Source organism: Berghia stephanieae, chromosome 1, assembly GCF_034508935.2.
Source record: "Berghia stephanieae isolate SIO BIC M18660-M18661 chromosome 1, UCSD_Bste_1.3, whole genome shotgun sequence".
NCBI lineage: Eukaryota > Metazoa > Mollusca > Gastropoda > Nudibranchia > Aeolidiidae > Berghia > Berghia stephanieae.
Window position 1 is genome coordinate 88,639,713 of NC_088360.1, and position 17,500 is coordinate 88,657,212.

Below are 17,500 nucleotides of genomic sequence, written 5' to 3' on the forward strand. Positions count from 1 at the left end.
TCTCCCAAAATCAACACTATACATTAACCAAGTAATCCCATTCCAAGATAAAGGCAAAGACCAACTCGGAAGACAGACATAAAAAAAAGGGGGGGGGGGGGAGGTAGAAGACACAGCAAGTGACCTCCTGCCCACCATGGGAGGTCAAAAAGACTCCCACCTAAGTTTTCTTCATTGACTGTATCTCAATCTCAGTAAGGAGACCAGAAAGTCACAACACACCCTGTAACGTTTGATTTTTGTCGTGAAGTAATATTATTGTTCTCTTTTCTGTGTAGTTTATAAATAAAGATGGTATTCTTTGAAAGATGGTTTTCTACATTGTCTCGATAAATAGCAGATGTAGTATTACACTGCCCTCAGATAATTATCTTCATGCTAAAAATTTTGAGGCTTAACAAGTGTTGCTAAACGGGGTTCGTAGCTCTCGTCATGTGGATATTAAGACTCAAAATAGAATAAAAATGAAATAGAAATCGTCGTTTATCAGAGCCTCTACAAAAAATAAATAAATAAAACAACAACAACAACAAAACCAAAACAAAACAAACAACCAAACACTCCCCCCCCCCAAAAAAAAAAAAAAAAAAAAACCCAAAAAAACAATAAACACAAAAAACCCAGACAAAAACCAACAAACAAAATAATATCAGAGAATATTTCCTATTCAACGATTTGAAGCAATAATAATTGTCACCAACTAGTCCAATCCCTAGTATTCGTTATCTAACTGCTCTTGTTAAAACGTAAAAAGAAAAAAAAAACCGAAACCAAAACAAGTTTATTAATAAGTCCTATAATTTGAAAAGAGTCACCATTCAATCACGTCGTTAACAATAAATGTTGCCGATTACAAGGTTTTTAAATTCCAGCTTTTCCAGATTCATAACATTTCCTTTGGTAAAAGCACAATCGTCACAGCTGATCTTGAAATACATTTTAATACAGACGGTTTTCCCTGATTTCATATCATTGGAGACTTCATCAATTTATGTTATTTTGTATATCTACACTCCAGCACGATTTCCTCGAACTCATGTGAATGTCCCAATTTTTTCCTTATTATTCTTTGTTTTCATTCCATTCCTTCCTCGAAAACTTTTTTTTTTTTTTTACCTCGAACACGGTTTCCTCGAACTTTTACCCAACCAACGTAAAATAATTAAAGGGTTTCTTAAAGAAATGCCCCTGGTGATTTCGACCACTGATAACTGATTGTGATATTGACAGTTACTTATGAGTGTATCGTGTGCATCTATATATATACTGCATGTGTGTGTGTGTAAACAGTATAATACATACGCAGACACACAAAACTCCATCACTGTCTGCATAAAAGACACCTCTCTGCATTCTTATCACGTGGCCTTTAATGCCACGTGCTATGATTTGATAGTAATGGTTGGCTACGATGGTAAATGGCCTGCGAAACAGCAATTCCCTCCCTCCACTCAACACACACACACACACACACACACACACACACACACACACACCAACCCCTTGGAGCATATCAATAAAATAAATAATAATAAAGTTCTCTTTATTCGTCCTCACGTGGAAATCTGTCTTGAGCCAGGGAGAGGTGGCTTGCTGAAGACCACATAACACGGTGGGTGTTCAAAGTTCAAACTTTGGATACGAAGCAAAACCCACACAAACCAAACTATTATGATAAGACTTACTCGTTTGCAAACATGTTATCCTCCCCCCCCCCCCCCACCTTTTTTTTTCTTCTTTCTGTCGCTCCCTTCTCCTGTACCCTCCCTGCCCCCCCCCTCTCTCTCTCTCTCTCTCTCTCTCTCTCTCTCTCTCTCTCTGTGGGACCCCCAGCATATCTCTCTCTTTCCCTCTTTCCGCACAATAAAATCATACACGTAAATAATCACAGGAGATCACTACCAATTCACGTCATTGTACACAGTACAGTAATACACAAGTAATAAGTGTAACAAAGCCTGGCATACATTTCGATAATAATACACAATGTAATAGTAATAGTATCAAACGAATAGCAATTTACACATTGACATCAAATCCAATCTACTTTTCTTGTACTGCATGTTAAACAAGTCGTAAGAATGAGAAAGAGATTTTTATATATATATATAAAAAGAAAGCATTAGAAAAGTCATAAAATTATTAATATTAATATTATGCAGGTAGGTTTTGAGCAATTCTAAGAATTTGTTCTAAAATGTCTCCGGTGTTATTGTTATTATACATAATCTTGAAAGTTATAGTTATAAGTCTTCTAAAAAACAATTAAATTTAATAAAGATAAAAGACAAAAAAACAAAACAAAAAAAAAAAACAAAACAAACAAATTAAAAAAAAAAAACAAGAGAAGAAACAAAAATTTAAAAAAAGATTAACTTGTATGGTAACTTAATAAATTTGTATAACAACTCTGTCGTAATATTAAAAAAACACATATTTAGAAATTTGGCCAGAAAACTCGTCCTTCAAATATCGTCGATTTCGGTAAATGACGCTTAGCAAAAACTTTCAAACCTGTGACTTCGCCAAGTCCCAGGTTTGAAAGTTTTTTGCTAAGACAAGGGTCAGTTAAATCGATCGATATTTGAAGTGCGAATGTCTAAATATGTGTTTTTCCAGTGCACGGCAGAACTAATGGTCAGGCGACCAACAATTTGACATGAAAATGGGGAGGAGTTGTGGAGAAGAATTAAATTTCTCTCTCTCTCTCTCTCTCTCTCTCTCTCTCTCTCTCTCTCTCTCTCTCTCTCTCTCTCTCTCTCTCTTCATAAAATCTTTTCTCTCAACCTTTTGATCCTGCTCCTCCTCCTCTCATTCTTCCTCTCCTCTATAGAATTCATCCCTCTCTCTTCCTCCACCTCCTTTTCCTCATCATTCAGACCCAATTTCGATTATGCTGAAAATCTTGGTAAGTATGTATGATTTACAAAACTTTGGTTCGTTAATGAGAGGAAACACATTTTGAAAATGATCATTGGAAAATAAAAAAGAGCAAAATATTACACACAACTGAAAACATTAAATGGAAGATGCACAGTGCACTTATTTTGGACCGCTACTACTAATGATATTAAGTGCGCATAAATGGAACTCTTTTGCCCAGAAATGGAGTTTTTAAAAACGACGAATTATCAGATTGAGTAACATATTTAACATTACAATTGGATGCCAATGTTGGAAATTTTCTTCCATTTCAATATGCCAGCTCGATCTTATAAGTCTTCGATTAAAATCACAGAACAATGGTTGCTTTAACCTGTCGAACCGACCTATAGAACTACTGCAGTCCTCTTCGGTACAAGAGTAGTCTTCACAATCATAATAATGCACATGTGCGGAAATTTGACTCGATCTGTAGCAATGAACAGACAACACAAATTTCCTGCAATCCCACGGAGAGTTGATATTCTTCTACCGTCTATCTGGGTTTTTAAGTAATGCATTTATATTTTAAATTTTTGTTGTTGGCTGAAGAAGGGTGTTGAGCCCGAAACATTTGTGTCTGGTATTTTGTTCTTTTTTTTTTTTTTAAACGAAGCTCTTATATTAATTTTGTCTATTACTTTTTACAGTCTACATATTATTCTAGCAGCTTAGTGTCATTTAGACAACTATGTTGTATTTTTTATCAAATCTACAGTTTACCTAATATTGAACTAAGGCACTCCACTTTCTGAAACCTCTCTGTTAAAATGAAAATTTGAACAACCGTCTATTCACAATTAACACGATATTTTAATTAGTTTTTTATGCCACACAATCCTTAGAACTAAAGGAAAACGTCTTTACAGTTTTTACATTACTCTTAATAATAGATCTAGGCCCTAGAAAATTCTGATTTAATTTTATGACTAGAATTCCCTGCTGGTTGTAGGATTTCGTCATTTATTTAGACTATGTTTAGAGTTGAATCAATAGTGCGTGCAAGAGATGAAAACAAATGTTATTTACAAATTATGAGTACAGTGTGATTATAACATATGTACATATGGCGACATATACAAATAAATGCAAGTAAAGAGGGGGGGGTGCGTATGAAGGCTGTGCTGATAATAGTGGTGTTGTTGTGGGATGGTGGTGGCGGTGATGATGCAATAGTGGTGGTGGTGATGGTGCCATAATGGTGGTGGTGATGATGGTGTGACTATGGTAGTGGTGATGATGCGATGATAGTCGTGGTGAGGATGATGTGTTGATGGTGAGATGATGATGATGATGGTGATGGTGGTGGTGGTGATGATGCAATAATGGTGGTGATGGTGATGCGATAATGGTAGTGGAAGTATTCATAAGAAGAGTATAACAAAGAGTCAGTAATGATCAAGATGATTATGAATGACGACGAGAAAGAAGAAGAGGACCGATGATCAAGACTATGGTGATGTTGATGGCTGATGATTATGATGATAATGATTAATGATGATGGTAATGGTGGTGATGCCAATGATGATAAAGGATTTGGAGAATAAATGGATGAGAAAATAGTGAAACGTGTCCAACAACAAAAAAATAGAGAAAGAATGAAAGATAAAATCAAACAGACCATCCTAACATTTCAACATATCAAAATTGATTGAATTAATTGATCAGGCATTAATCCAAATGCTGATCGACTGAGGTGATTATATAATCAAACAATACGGATAATAATGATAATAATAAGTATTTATCCATAATCAATCAAGTTACACGTGTAAAAAAGTCATGCATGAGTTCAATCGAAACGAAATATTAATATAAGTGATTATCGATATCATCAACATAACATCCAATTCATATTGCCAGATTGGAAGCCTCGGTATCAACCTGTACTGGACAGGGTTTACAATGTAGGTAAAGATACATTAGACCAGTTAAGTAGTGTTTTGATGGGTTTGGAGTGGATGCCAAATATTGTAATAATAAAAAATAACGATGATGATGATGATGATAATAATAAAATAATAATAATAATAATAATATAATAATAATAAATAATATAATAATAATAATAATAATAATAATAATAATAATAATAATAATAATGTTATCTACATAAATGAGTTTGGACAGACATAGTTTGACAGGTGCAATTCTTTCGAGGTTTGATAATCAAGCTCAATATTGTTGTCAAGATGTCATGATTTATTTTTGTCATGGAGACAATTTTGTTTTGGTTCCAGAGTTATACAACAATGATTTATAGTTCCAACAACAACATGATTTTTTAAGAGAGAAAGGGGGTGGGGAGGGACGGGTTAAATGACTAGTCACTTTATAATACTAGTAATATATTTGCCTCCACTCATGAACGAATGATGTGAATTAACCAAATTGTTGTAATCTCATTTCTGCCGTGGGGAAAAATAACTCTCAAAACAAATCAAAATATTCACCATTTCAACAATAAGAATACGCCAGCTTATTCCAATTTGCCTATCCATCAGACATATGTACACATTGTGTTGGTGTTTACCACTTCTATTTTTTTTCTTGGGAATCTACATCGTGGCTCGTAGGGAGAGTACACTTCGGACTGGAGTGATCAATTCCTCAAGTTGGTCTCACATCAACTATTATACGGAAAACTGAAGGTTGCGATTTTACTTATAAAAAAACAAGCATACATACAAAACAAAAAAAAAATCTCAACCAGCCCCGCCCCCCCCCCCCCCCCCCGCAATAAAAACAAAATAAAATACAATATTGTAAGAATTATTTGTTTGTTTAGAATGTAAGGTATTTCATTGATGTTGCTTTGATGTGAAATGAACATTTTGCTTTAATTTGAATAAATAATGGTTATTTTGGTTTTGATTAAGTCAGAGGGAATATCTAACATTTCTTGGACAAAATTGAAAATGCAGCGATGCGTTGTATGGTGTAGCTCTGTAAGAATTGCATTTATTTGGTTGATTACGATGCTTTCATAAACGAAGAAAAACCCAACCTGGAATGAAATGGGTGCATTAAAAAAAATAAACAAACAAAAAAATAACAAACAATCAAAACAATAAACAAACAAACAAACAAACAAAAAAAATAAATAAAACTAGAGATAACATTTAGATACCTACATTGCATTTTCCAAATCTCTCGTTTCAATAGAATATACACTGTTTGCAATTTGAAGTCCATAAAGTAGAGACGTTTTTATGGTGATTTGTTTTCATAAGTCTGCCCAGTGCAAGTGTTGTTAGCTTTTGAATGTCATCATGTGTGTTAAGGTGGTGAGGCAATTGGATGTTTTCTTGTGTTGTTGAAAATCAGTTTTTCAGTTGTTGTTTCTAAATATATTTGAATGTTTTTGAGATCTTGATTCAATGTTGTTGGAAGTGAATTTGGTATACGCCCTCTATGTGATATCTTGAAGTAAATACCACAGGTCTACTTAGTGTGTCCAATGAGTAATCTATTTTTGTATTAAACATTCCTAATGTGCTAAATTTAGGTACGTATGAAAGAAGTTAATAGCACATTCACAAAACCTTAAAAATCATCGAAAGAGAAGTTTCAATTTTGCTTATGAAAGAAAGTGATCCGAGGAGAATTAGAATTTTAGGCACCAAGGGTATATTGTGCATTGTCTCCCCCCCCCCCCCCCCCAACCCCCACCCTCATGTTCATATTTTGGTTTTGTTGTCTTACTCAGCTCCCCCTCCCCCCCCCCTTCCTTATTTTATCAATCAGGTAAATGCCATGCTAGATTTTGATATTAATGAATATATCAGAACATATTACAGCTTTGTGTAGGCACTCCGATTGTGACATGATGATCAAAGGTTCAAAACCCGCCGATGACGGTGTAAAGGTGAATATAAGGAAAAGGCTCTATATTCTTACAATACACGGGTTTCATCCTTACAGTTATAAATTTAATGTCGTTTACTACATGTTTAGTGGTGCGGCTGAATATTGGCGATTTTAGTAATGTGAAGGTTTTGTTACTCCTGTATCATACACAAAATTAAACAAATAAAAATACTTCATAACAAAACAAAAATGAAATTAAACGAAATTATTTTCAAGTTATACTTTTTATTGAGGTTTTGTAAAGGATAACGTAATTAAACGGTTGCCTTATTTTTCAACAACAGCTCGAAAGCGACCGTTGGTGATTCTATTTTTTAAAATTCAATGCACGTCAAATAAGTCTACAACTGAGATAGATGAAAAGTCTGAGCCTGGAAAAAGAGAAATCCTTACTTCTTCTTACCCTCTTTTTCTTTTATTGACGAACCAGTTAAAGAAAGCTGATGTGATAATACGTGTTTATGTCTTAAAATAGAGAATTGACCCGAATTCCTTGGCATAACTTATAGGTATAGAAAAATCCTTGTGCATTCTGTCTTACTCTAAAAAAACCCCAAACAAAGCAGGCTTCTAATATTTTGGCCAGAAAACCAGTCCTTCAAATATAGATTGATTAAAATGACCCTAATCTTGTCCAAATTCTCAAACAAGCGACTTTATTGAAGTGGTAGTAAAAGAGACTTCAATAAATCGCAGGTTTGATAGTTTTTGAAAGGTGAAGGTCATAAAAAACCGGTTTGTTTGTTTTTCAGACTACGACAGAATTGACTACAGTCAGTGCGTAATTCCTTCGGCCATATTTTTTTTTTGGGTTATAACACCAACACAAAATTCTTTTGATTACGTATTTTCATCACCAAACTCATGGAGTATGTAAATAAAGGTATGACATGTGACGACATTAACACAAATTGGTGTAAATTAATCAGAACAACTCGCAAGGACAATAGGGAAAACAAAGGGAGTCAGACGGTGGAATAAATAATTGATTATTCTCATTATCCAGACAAATATTTCTCTTCATCTGTCTCAAGGAAAAGGCAGTAACTGCAAATATCATTAAAGGTCACATCATGCAATTTTGAGCCTTTTCACATAGTCAATCATCTCTCCTTTGCAATTGATCAGAAAGTTGACGCTTTATAATATCCTTTCTATTTTTCATGTGCCATCCGTTCTGGCGTATGAAGCTTGAAGATTTCAAGGGTTCAGTCATGTTTTGTTTGTTTTCTACTGAAACCAAAGAGTCTATAAAGTACTGTATTGGCTCTCTGATTAAACTTCCGTTATTTCGATGTATCTACTACGCTTTCTACCAATTGACCCACATTACACTAAAAGAGGAAGTGACTTTGAGAGGATATTATTGCAACTAAAGCCTTTTCAATCGACAGAAAATAAGAGAAAAGATTATGACTAGAACAGTAGGGCAAGGGTAGCACAGTTTTGATTAAAATATTCCCAGACATAATGCCGCTGCAGGGCAAGGATCAGGAACACACGCACACGATCTTCGGTCAGGTCAAAACGACATCATCAGCACAGATTCTCGCTCTCCAAATCAAAAACGCACAATCCACTCTTTGCAGACTTTTACTTTGCATCTGAAAAGTAGATGAAAATACACAAAAATGAATAGCCATGTAGGGAACTTGTAAAATTTCACGATTTGTAATGGTTTTGTTTGGCAGCCAGTTATCAGCTCATGTCCAAACTGAGCCCCTTGGAATATGAAAATTAAAAATATTTATTTCATCCTCTTGAAATAACATCAGACTGTAAATTAAATTAGTGTGGTTTTAGACAAGGCTTTTGATAGTATAGACAGGGAGGTCATATGGAAAGTAATGCAACACTATGGAATACCATCGAAACTAGTTTCAATCAGAAAACAAATCTACGATGGTTATACGGGCCAAGTTATCCAGAATCGGAAACTTACAGAGCGAGGCCGATACTGGAGTTAAAGACTGCCCAATAAAATCCTTCATATTTTTAAAGGCTATCCATTGGATCATGAAACAATTTACCGAAGACTCAAGGACTGGAATATATAGGACATTCAGACCCTGCATATGATGTGAGCCTCCCATCACATCGACATGGAGATATCCAAGCCATATAGGTCGTGTTTCCCTAGAAGCAGAGAAGACGGGTCTCTAAATAAATACAAAGAAGACTGAGGTAATAAAGATCATTTGAAAGGCTAGACACGCTCTCGTGGCCATACAACTTTATAACCACCTTAAAAAGATAATCTGTGACACACCAAAGGAAAATCAGCAATATTCAATGACGTCATACTGCAATTTTAATTCTGTGTAGAGGGAAATATAGATAACTCTTTTGTGCTGGTAAATGTAAAATTAAAGTAGAGAGAGAGAGAGAGAGAGAGAGAGAGAGAGAGAGAGAGAGAGAGAGAGAGAGAGAATTTTCAATCGAATGCGGATAGATATGAATAAATTATGAAGAACATGAAGTACACAGATTCAACCCTCTCTTCTTAGTTAAAATAATGAAGGCATCACTTTATTTACCTCCATCAAATAATTAAAATATATTTCAGAAACTTAATAATAATATGCAGTTGTTTAATAACATTCCATGAATTAAGTCAGAAATAAGAGCTTTTGAATATAATAAATTCAGTTCGTAGACGCGTTTTCACAAGTACTTTTTACATACTTACAATAGTATTATATTCTGTTCATCCACTAGTACCATCAGATGACGCCGTTTTAGAATTGCCTTCCAAGAGCTTCTCTGATGACGGAAACGATGAACTGGTCTGCGGGGGGCTCAAAGAACCCAATGCAAGAAGTTGTTGCTGCTGGTGTTGCTGCTGATGTTGTTGAGGTTGTTGACTCCGAGCTTGAGGTTGCTGAGACGGCAGACTGGGCTTAGTGTCTCCGCTGGAAGAACTTTCTGTAAAGGCGTCACCCATAACGGGCTCCAGCCCGCTGTCGCTATCTTCAGGTAACGATTCTGCAGTCTCGTAGAGGCTGTGAGACTGTGACGTCACGTCTTCGCTGAGTTGAGAAGTCAACGGCGGTTTCGGGATGACGTCAGAGGAGGGCGATGATTTGAGCAAATGAGGATCGGACATGGACTCCGAAGAGGGGGAGGATGAAAGACCTGAGGTTGAGCCGTGCATACTTTCTCCCTCCTGACTGTTTGGGCTGAGTACAGCTTCTGCCAGGTTGGGACTTACAACTTTGGACGGCCACGTCATATGGTTGGCCATGTTTTCAACTTCAGCATCGTCATCGTCGGCGTCTTCATCCTCATCCTCTTCATCTTCGTCTTCTTCCTCCTCCCCTTCTGAATGTATAATCACACCTGGAGAAAAACGTCTTAGCCGACGACGAGATGGCCTTCGGTTTTGACCGTGGCCGTTGTTGTTATTATTGTTGTTATTATTATTATTACTACTATTACCACTACTGCTATTGCTATTACCATTGTTATGCCTGCAGCCGCTGCTGTTGTTATTGTTACTGTTGGGAGGTGGAGTGAGGATATTGTCGTTGTCTTCTGGCGAATCAATACTGACGCAGGTCATCATCTGGTGTCGGGATAGAGGATAAGAACTGTGGCGGTATAAAGGACTCCGTAGGCCATAATCACACTGGGACATATTGTTATCGCAGTTGGACTGAGGATGGGAATTGGCGTTGAAATATCGCCAGTGGGCACGTCGCTGTCCTGCCGAAAGTGGAAAGGAAGAATCTGTGGTGTTGGAAGTGGTTGAAGATACTGGAGAAAGGAGAAGATTGGCCTCTTTGTCACAGCACGCTTGCTGTTGTCCAGGGTAATTATTGTCGGAGACGTGGTAAGCCTTGAGAAACATGAAGGAAGGATCTAGAAGGGATGGACTGGATCTTTGGACTAGGGAGAGTTTGTTGTCAGGTGCTATAGATGAATTGTAGTCAGGGGCCTCACTATCTAGGGCTGGTGTGGGTATTGAAGAAAGAGAAGTTGAAAAGGAATGTCAATGGGAATTGTTTATCTTTCTTTTTTTTTTGTTGTTGTATAATTTCATGTTGCAAACATGTAAAACAGTAAACTGAAGTGATTTAGTAAAATTATAGGCTATAAAAACTGGGGCAGTTATTACTATAAAGATTCAGTAAAACAGATGGGATATAAATCTATGAGTGTGATTAAAACGTGACAAAATGTTGATGGTTAACTGAAAGGTTGTAAATAATAGGGAAAGAAAACTACAAAATTCGTGATATTATTAACGAAAAAAGTGACATACCGACTTAGTTCGGTTTAACCCTTTACTACCGTACTCTGGAAAAACACGTTTTTAAATATTTGGCCAGAAAACTCGTCCTTCAAACATCGATTGATTTAAATGACCACTATCTTGGCAAAAGCTTTCAAACTCTTACTCTCTGAGAGCTTTTGCCAAGATGCGTGTCATTTAAAACGATCGATATGTGAAGGACGAGTTTTCTGGACAAATTTTCAAATATGTGTTTTTCCAGATTACGGCAGTTAACTGGTTAATGTTGAGGTAAACCCGATATAGAAAAGTGAATTTAAAGTTGAAATGATCTACTTGAAAATTTTAGCCATTCCCTTTATTAAAGCATTCGTTTTATACTCGGGTCCTTTATTCAAAAATGTATCAGCCCAGTGATCAGTATCAAAATACCCCCCCCCCCCCCCTCCTTCCCTGACACCGCGTTTACTTTTCTGCAGGTTTGACAACTCAAACTTTTACGGGCTCATTGTTGTAAGGGAAATACTTTCAAAACAACGCATAATATGAAATATTGTGCATTATTCAAGGTGCTTAGTATTCAATATTGCCCATGACAAAAAATGTAAAATCAAGACCATAATATCGATCGGTTATCGGACCCGTTAATGTGTACCTAGTCCCAAAATAATACCGTGTTAAGTGGGTCTTAAATGGCAACTTTAGACAGTTTTAATAAACGATGGGATATCTTTTCCTCCTTTTTTGATAATATTTCTTTTTGTATTACTTTTATATTTCACATGAATAACAATATAAAATGAAATGGAAGATTCAATTTAGTAAAAAAAGACAGATAAAGTGGACGTTTCAAGTTTCCCCTTTATCAACAAAACCCGACGAATAAATAACATTCACCTCTACTACGGCATTCTCACGTTTCTCATTCGTTCGTTTGTTGTCTTTTGTTTTTAAGGGTTTTACGGCGCTTGCGACACATTTATGTCATATCAGCGCCAGTAAAAGGAAGAAGATGGGATTGTAAAAAGTTCTAGACTTATAATTAAACCACCCATGAAAAAGTACAACAAAGGGGAATTGGTTCAACTAGGGAACAAATGATTCCAAGAGTATCCTACCATCAGTGAACTGAGTTTGAGGTCACCTAAATGTCTCATCCTGACACAAGCACATGTCCCCACTAAGAGGAACACACTCAAATGTTTACAAATCATATCTATGTAAAACAAAAGTTATACAGTGCATAAAAAGGTATGATTTACAAGACAAAAAATATCATCTCCCAAAACGTTAACTACAGATTCGACTGTCACCCTCCCAGCTTGGGTATCTGGTAAGGGCCATGAAAAAACTAAGTAATCTGGTTCCAAGACAAAGACAGAAAGTACGTTGGAAAACAAATATAGGGGGATAGAAGACACAGTAAGTGCCCCCCCCCCCCCCAGCCCACTATGGGCGGTCAGGACCCCCACCAGCTCTCATTCGTCCTTAGTGTTTCATTCATCATGTTTTATTGATAAAGAGGAAACCCGAAACGTCCACATTATCCGTCTTTGTTGAATCTTCCATTTTGTTTTCTATTGTTATTTATTTCTTCGAGCTTCAAGCAATAATACATTCATTATTACACTTAATAAGGTTATCCGTGTCAATTTAACCAACACCACTATTATATATTGACTTGGGGACAGGATAATTTAACAGTGATTAAGAGAAATTCAGGGTATTGCGGAGTGAAATCAATAGAATTCCAAAGTGTATTTACAATGATCCTCGTCAATGCGACAATGTAAATAATGCTTACAAGAAAGAATAATAAAAGCGTGATGAGTGATACTTGAAGAATACTTAACAGGAAAGTTGTGCGACCAATTCATCAAAATAACACATTACGTAACCTTCATAACAAAATATATAATAATAATAATAATAATAATAATAATAATAATAATAATATAATAATAATAATAATAATAATAATAATAATAATAATAATAATAATTAATAATAACAATAATAATAATAATAATATGTGGTTTATTATCCACACTTTTAATTCACATTAATCTACCTTCATGTGGTTAGGTATTTTGGCATACACAAGCCAATCAAGGTTAGTGACTTTGAAACCTTTCACACACCAGTCTATCTTGGTTGTAAATAGCATCATTGCTGTTGTTTACAAATAAACTTGCGTCGTCGGTGCTATCTATCTATTTGTTTTGCATTTTATTTATAAACGAATGTAAAGAGGTAACAGTAAAGTTGTTGCATAGTGATGGCCAATGCATCAAAGATGTTTTTAAACCATTAGAAATATTTCACAAGAATGCTTCTTCCAAGGATATCAATGTTTTGTGTTAATTACAAATCTTAACGGAGTGGCATAAAAAATGATGATGCCCAAACTGGTGTGTGAAATACATTCGTAGCCATTTTTGTTACGCTTGCACTAGTAGAAGCATATGACATAATGAACTGACAAATAATATAATATATAATATGGTTTTATGACGTCAAGGCTATATCAGGCATGACGCTAAAGAGTTAACTAGAATAATATTGAAACAATAATAATTTCGTTTTTCGGAGAATTGTTTATCTATGTTACTTATTGAACGGAAATAGCACAAAAAGCCATGACGTCACAGATTTGACTAGGGAGGGAGGAGGGGCGTTGAACTGGTGTGACCAAGCACAAAAGCAGATAAGGCCAAGTGATGTTACAGTATGGTGCCCGAACGGAAGCTGATTGGATTTATAGGGGAAAATACAGGGAAATTCTAAAATGTTGAAAGAAATGGAAAGAAATACGTGATAGGAAAAAGATTAAAACCTGGAAAAAATTTTGAAATAAAAAGGGAAAAGCGAAATCAAAGTAAAGAAAAAAAAATGGAAGAGGAAAATTAATATGTTGGACCTTATAATACAGCCATACGACATGGCACTCATTTTAAAATTTGCTTCTTCAATTAGAATGTTTCATTTATCTCTTTTTAGATATGTTATGTCAATGGTCTCTGATAAAAAAGAATAATTTTATATATAGTTGATTATATACTTATTTCATTTTGATAAAATTTATTGAAACAAATAATATTGTTTTAATTCAGCACATCGGTTGGAAAGCGTTATATCCCAAATATAGCCTTATATTTTTACAACTGTTTTTAAAATCATGATATTTATATTAAATCACAATTTAATTCCAGCGTATCTGCAATTTCTAAATCGTTATTTGAATCTTTTGTCAAAAATCACTTCATCACAAGCTCTTAGCTTATGGACACTTCGATTTGTGGATATACGCTGATAAACTTTATTCAAATATCATAACTTTCCTTATAGAGCTGTATAGCACAAAATATATAAAGGGAGACAGAGAAATATACGAAGAAAGAAAGAAAGAAAGAGAGAGAGAGAGAGAGAGAGAAAGAGAGAGAGAGAGAGAGAGAGAGAGAGGGAATAAGAGAGAGAGAGAGGGAGAGACAGAGAGAGAGAGAGAGAGAGAGAGGAAAAAAAAAGAGAGAGAGAGAGAGAAGATAGATAGATAGATAGAGAGAGAGAGAGAGAGAGAGAGAGAGAGAGAGAGAGAGAGAGAGAGAGAGACGTATTCATTAAGCTATATAACTTCATGATTCAAATTTGTAAGCCATGTTTTAGACTGAATTCGTTGAACATAAAAAATTACAATTTTAATTCGCATAATAATTACAGTTTTGTTATGAGAGTTGCTTTTCCTTTCAGATTATTTATATCAACTACACATTTTCTTCAATAATCCATTAGAACAACACAGAACTAACATCGATTTAACACAGACTATTTCAATGACTACATTTTTAAAACACAGTTGAGAGTACCCAATATCCTTCTGTTGACAGATGATGCATTATGTTTTTAAACATTAAGTCAAGTGTCCTGCTATGTGAGCAATGTCAAGAATTAATGTTAAAAATATTTATTTGAGCGACACATAGTTATCTACATGTTCGGTTTAATATATAACGTAGTGAGTTTTTGTAAAAACTAAAAGTAATACTTGGCTTTAGCTGTTTTTCTATCCTTCAGGACACGATGGAACTAAAATTAAGACAACCAACGCTCTAGGCTCAATCTATGTCAAATTATTCCTAAATTGATGCCTGAATTAAACCCTTAATTAAAAAAAAAGCATATCCATTCTACACTAAAAAAGGTATTGCGATTTGTATTAGATTGAAATTTTATTCGGACTTGACCACCGAGTTGATTTTTAATTTGGCCCTACTTTAAAAATGACTCTCTCTTGACCTACTTTCTAGTATAATAGAAAGGATCTAGTGATGCATTTTGGACATTCTACGAGAGCTAGGTGATATGTTTTCGACATTTAACGAGAGGTTGTGGTCAAGATATAAAACTTAAGATAGCGCACTCAATTTATTCTTTCGAGTTAATATGTCATGGTCGCTTTCTCTATAGGCTATAGGCCGAAAATAGGGATCACTGACCAATCAAAAATTCCTGCTTACGCATTTCCTAACTTCTTATATATTTCCATGAAATGATACGCCCGGTTTATATCGGTAAGAAAAATCTGATAGATACAAAATAACATTAATGACAAAGCGAATCAAAATTAAAAAAATATAACAAACATTGGCAAATAATCCCAAAGCAAATGTGAAATATAATCATTTAAAATAAAACTTAAAACCAAGAAGACCTTGAGAAGGATAACATAATAATTCATGTAACTAAACCAAAATTTACTCTAAACAAAAAAAAAATAATAACAACAAAAACGAATAACCAAATTGCAACTTAAAATCAAAATCTAAAAGAAATAAAATAAAAAAAATCACCACAACAATAGAAAAAGCAGAAAAGCTCAAACAAAATTTTTAATGAAACAAACATAGATCAACAACAACACTAGTAAACAACACAAAACTGGGTTGGCGCAACTAAATATTGACAATAATCTGTACAAAAAACCCAAAATAAAACAAGACAAAACAAAATAAAACAAACAAAAACAAAAAAACACAAAAAAAAACACACAAAACTCCCCCCCCCCAAAAAAAAAAAAAAACCCCAAAACAATAACAACAACAAAGCAAAAAAAAAACAAAACAAAAAAACAAAGCAAAAAAAAAAAAACAATACAAAAAAGACAAAAAACAAACAACAACAACAACATAAAAAACCCAAATAGAACAGCCAATCTCTGATCGTAAAGATGACATGCAACAGCACTATAATGCCACTGAAATATCTGAACACCAACAGTCTTTTGAACACAACTTAAAAAAAAATAAATCTAGAGATGAACCTTCAATATAACTCTAATCACATTGCGCAATTGCCAAAGACATCGAAAGCGTGTTGATTTTAGCTTTTTGACTAAAAGCCGATACAATTCAAACAATGCGATTGAGTTTTCAAACTATTTCGACAATCAAAATTATGTCACACAGTTTAAACTGCACGGTAATAAAAATCGTTTCTCTTATCAGTTGAATTTGATTTGAATATTTTCTCTTGCTCAGCGACAAAGAGAAATAGTTGGAATCCATATTGTTTGACCGATTCTTCAGTCTGTACACTGCCGTACTCTGAAAAAACTCTCAGACCTCAGACTTCGCGGTTTGATAGGTTTTTGTTGTATTTTGTTCTGTTGCCAAGATAATGGTAGTTTTATAAGTTTGATATTTGAAGTACGAGTTTTCTGGCCAAACTTCCAATACATGCGTGCTTTTCCAGAGTAGGGTAGTAGACCTGAGACAGACAAAGACCGATATTCATTTAACATCAGCACTGATTACTCATCCAAGCATCTATACCAATGTCCAAAACTATTACAAAATTGTTTAAATGAGGCTTAGGCGTACATCCCTATATAAATCTACCACAATTATCATTGCCATAAGTAAAAAAAAAGAATGTCCCATATTGCAGTAAGACACATGAAGCTAAAGTTTATCTCGAATTTCCCTAGCGTTAAATGGACGGTAATCATTGCTTGGAACGCTTTTCACAGGATAACTCATTGGATGCTTTGTGGACAAAGGCGCAAGATAAGAAAAAAACATAACGACACAAGGGACCTATGCTGGTAACTTGACTTGTAACAACGCCTCTTTCACCACCTCTGAGCTTTCGTGGCATACGGACGCAGGGGTGTAGCAAAAGTGTTGTGATCGCAAACATTCCTCGTGCCTATTCTGACATTTCCCCTAAAACTACTGATATAATCATCTGACCTAAAACATTTATATCTCAACCTATTACCATTATATTTGAATTCGTTCAATGTTAAAATGTTCATGGCTGCAGAAATCTTTTGAATTAACATATAAACTGGTAATAATAATTGTCGAAAATAGCGCAAAATAAAAACCAATAAAAAACCAAAACAAAACAAATAACTAAAACCTATATGTTCTCTTATACTACAACTAAAATAGAAAAACGACAATCAACATAAAG

General features: G+C 34.8%; 1 protein-coding gene across 3 annotated transcripts in view; it reads right to left on the minus strand.

The window, feature by feature from the left end:
• Window positions 1-7,014: 7,014 nt before the first annotated feature.
• The window catches only part of LOC144960825 (uncharacterized), a 367,389-nt gene continuing 356,903 nt past the window's right edge, over window positions 7,015-17,500 (minus strand). For 2 of the 3 annotated variants that reach the window (XM_078894207.1, XM_078894201.1), the window contains exons 5-6: window positions 9,482-10,743; window positions 7,592-8,396 (exon numbers count right to left, since the gene is read on the minus strand). In XM_078894207.1, coding sequence (XP_078750333.1) covers window positions 9,500-10,743 — 1,244 coding nt within the window. In that variant the 3' untranslated portion in view covers window positions 7,592-8,396; window positions 9,482-9,499. Of the gene's footprint in view, window positions 8,397-9,481; window positions 10,744-17,500 lie in introns of all 3 variants that reach the window. The other variant, XM_078894192.1, reaches the window with a different exon arrangement.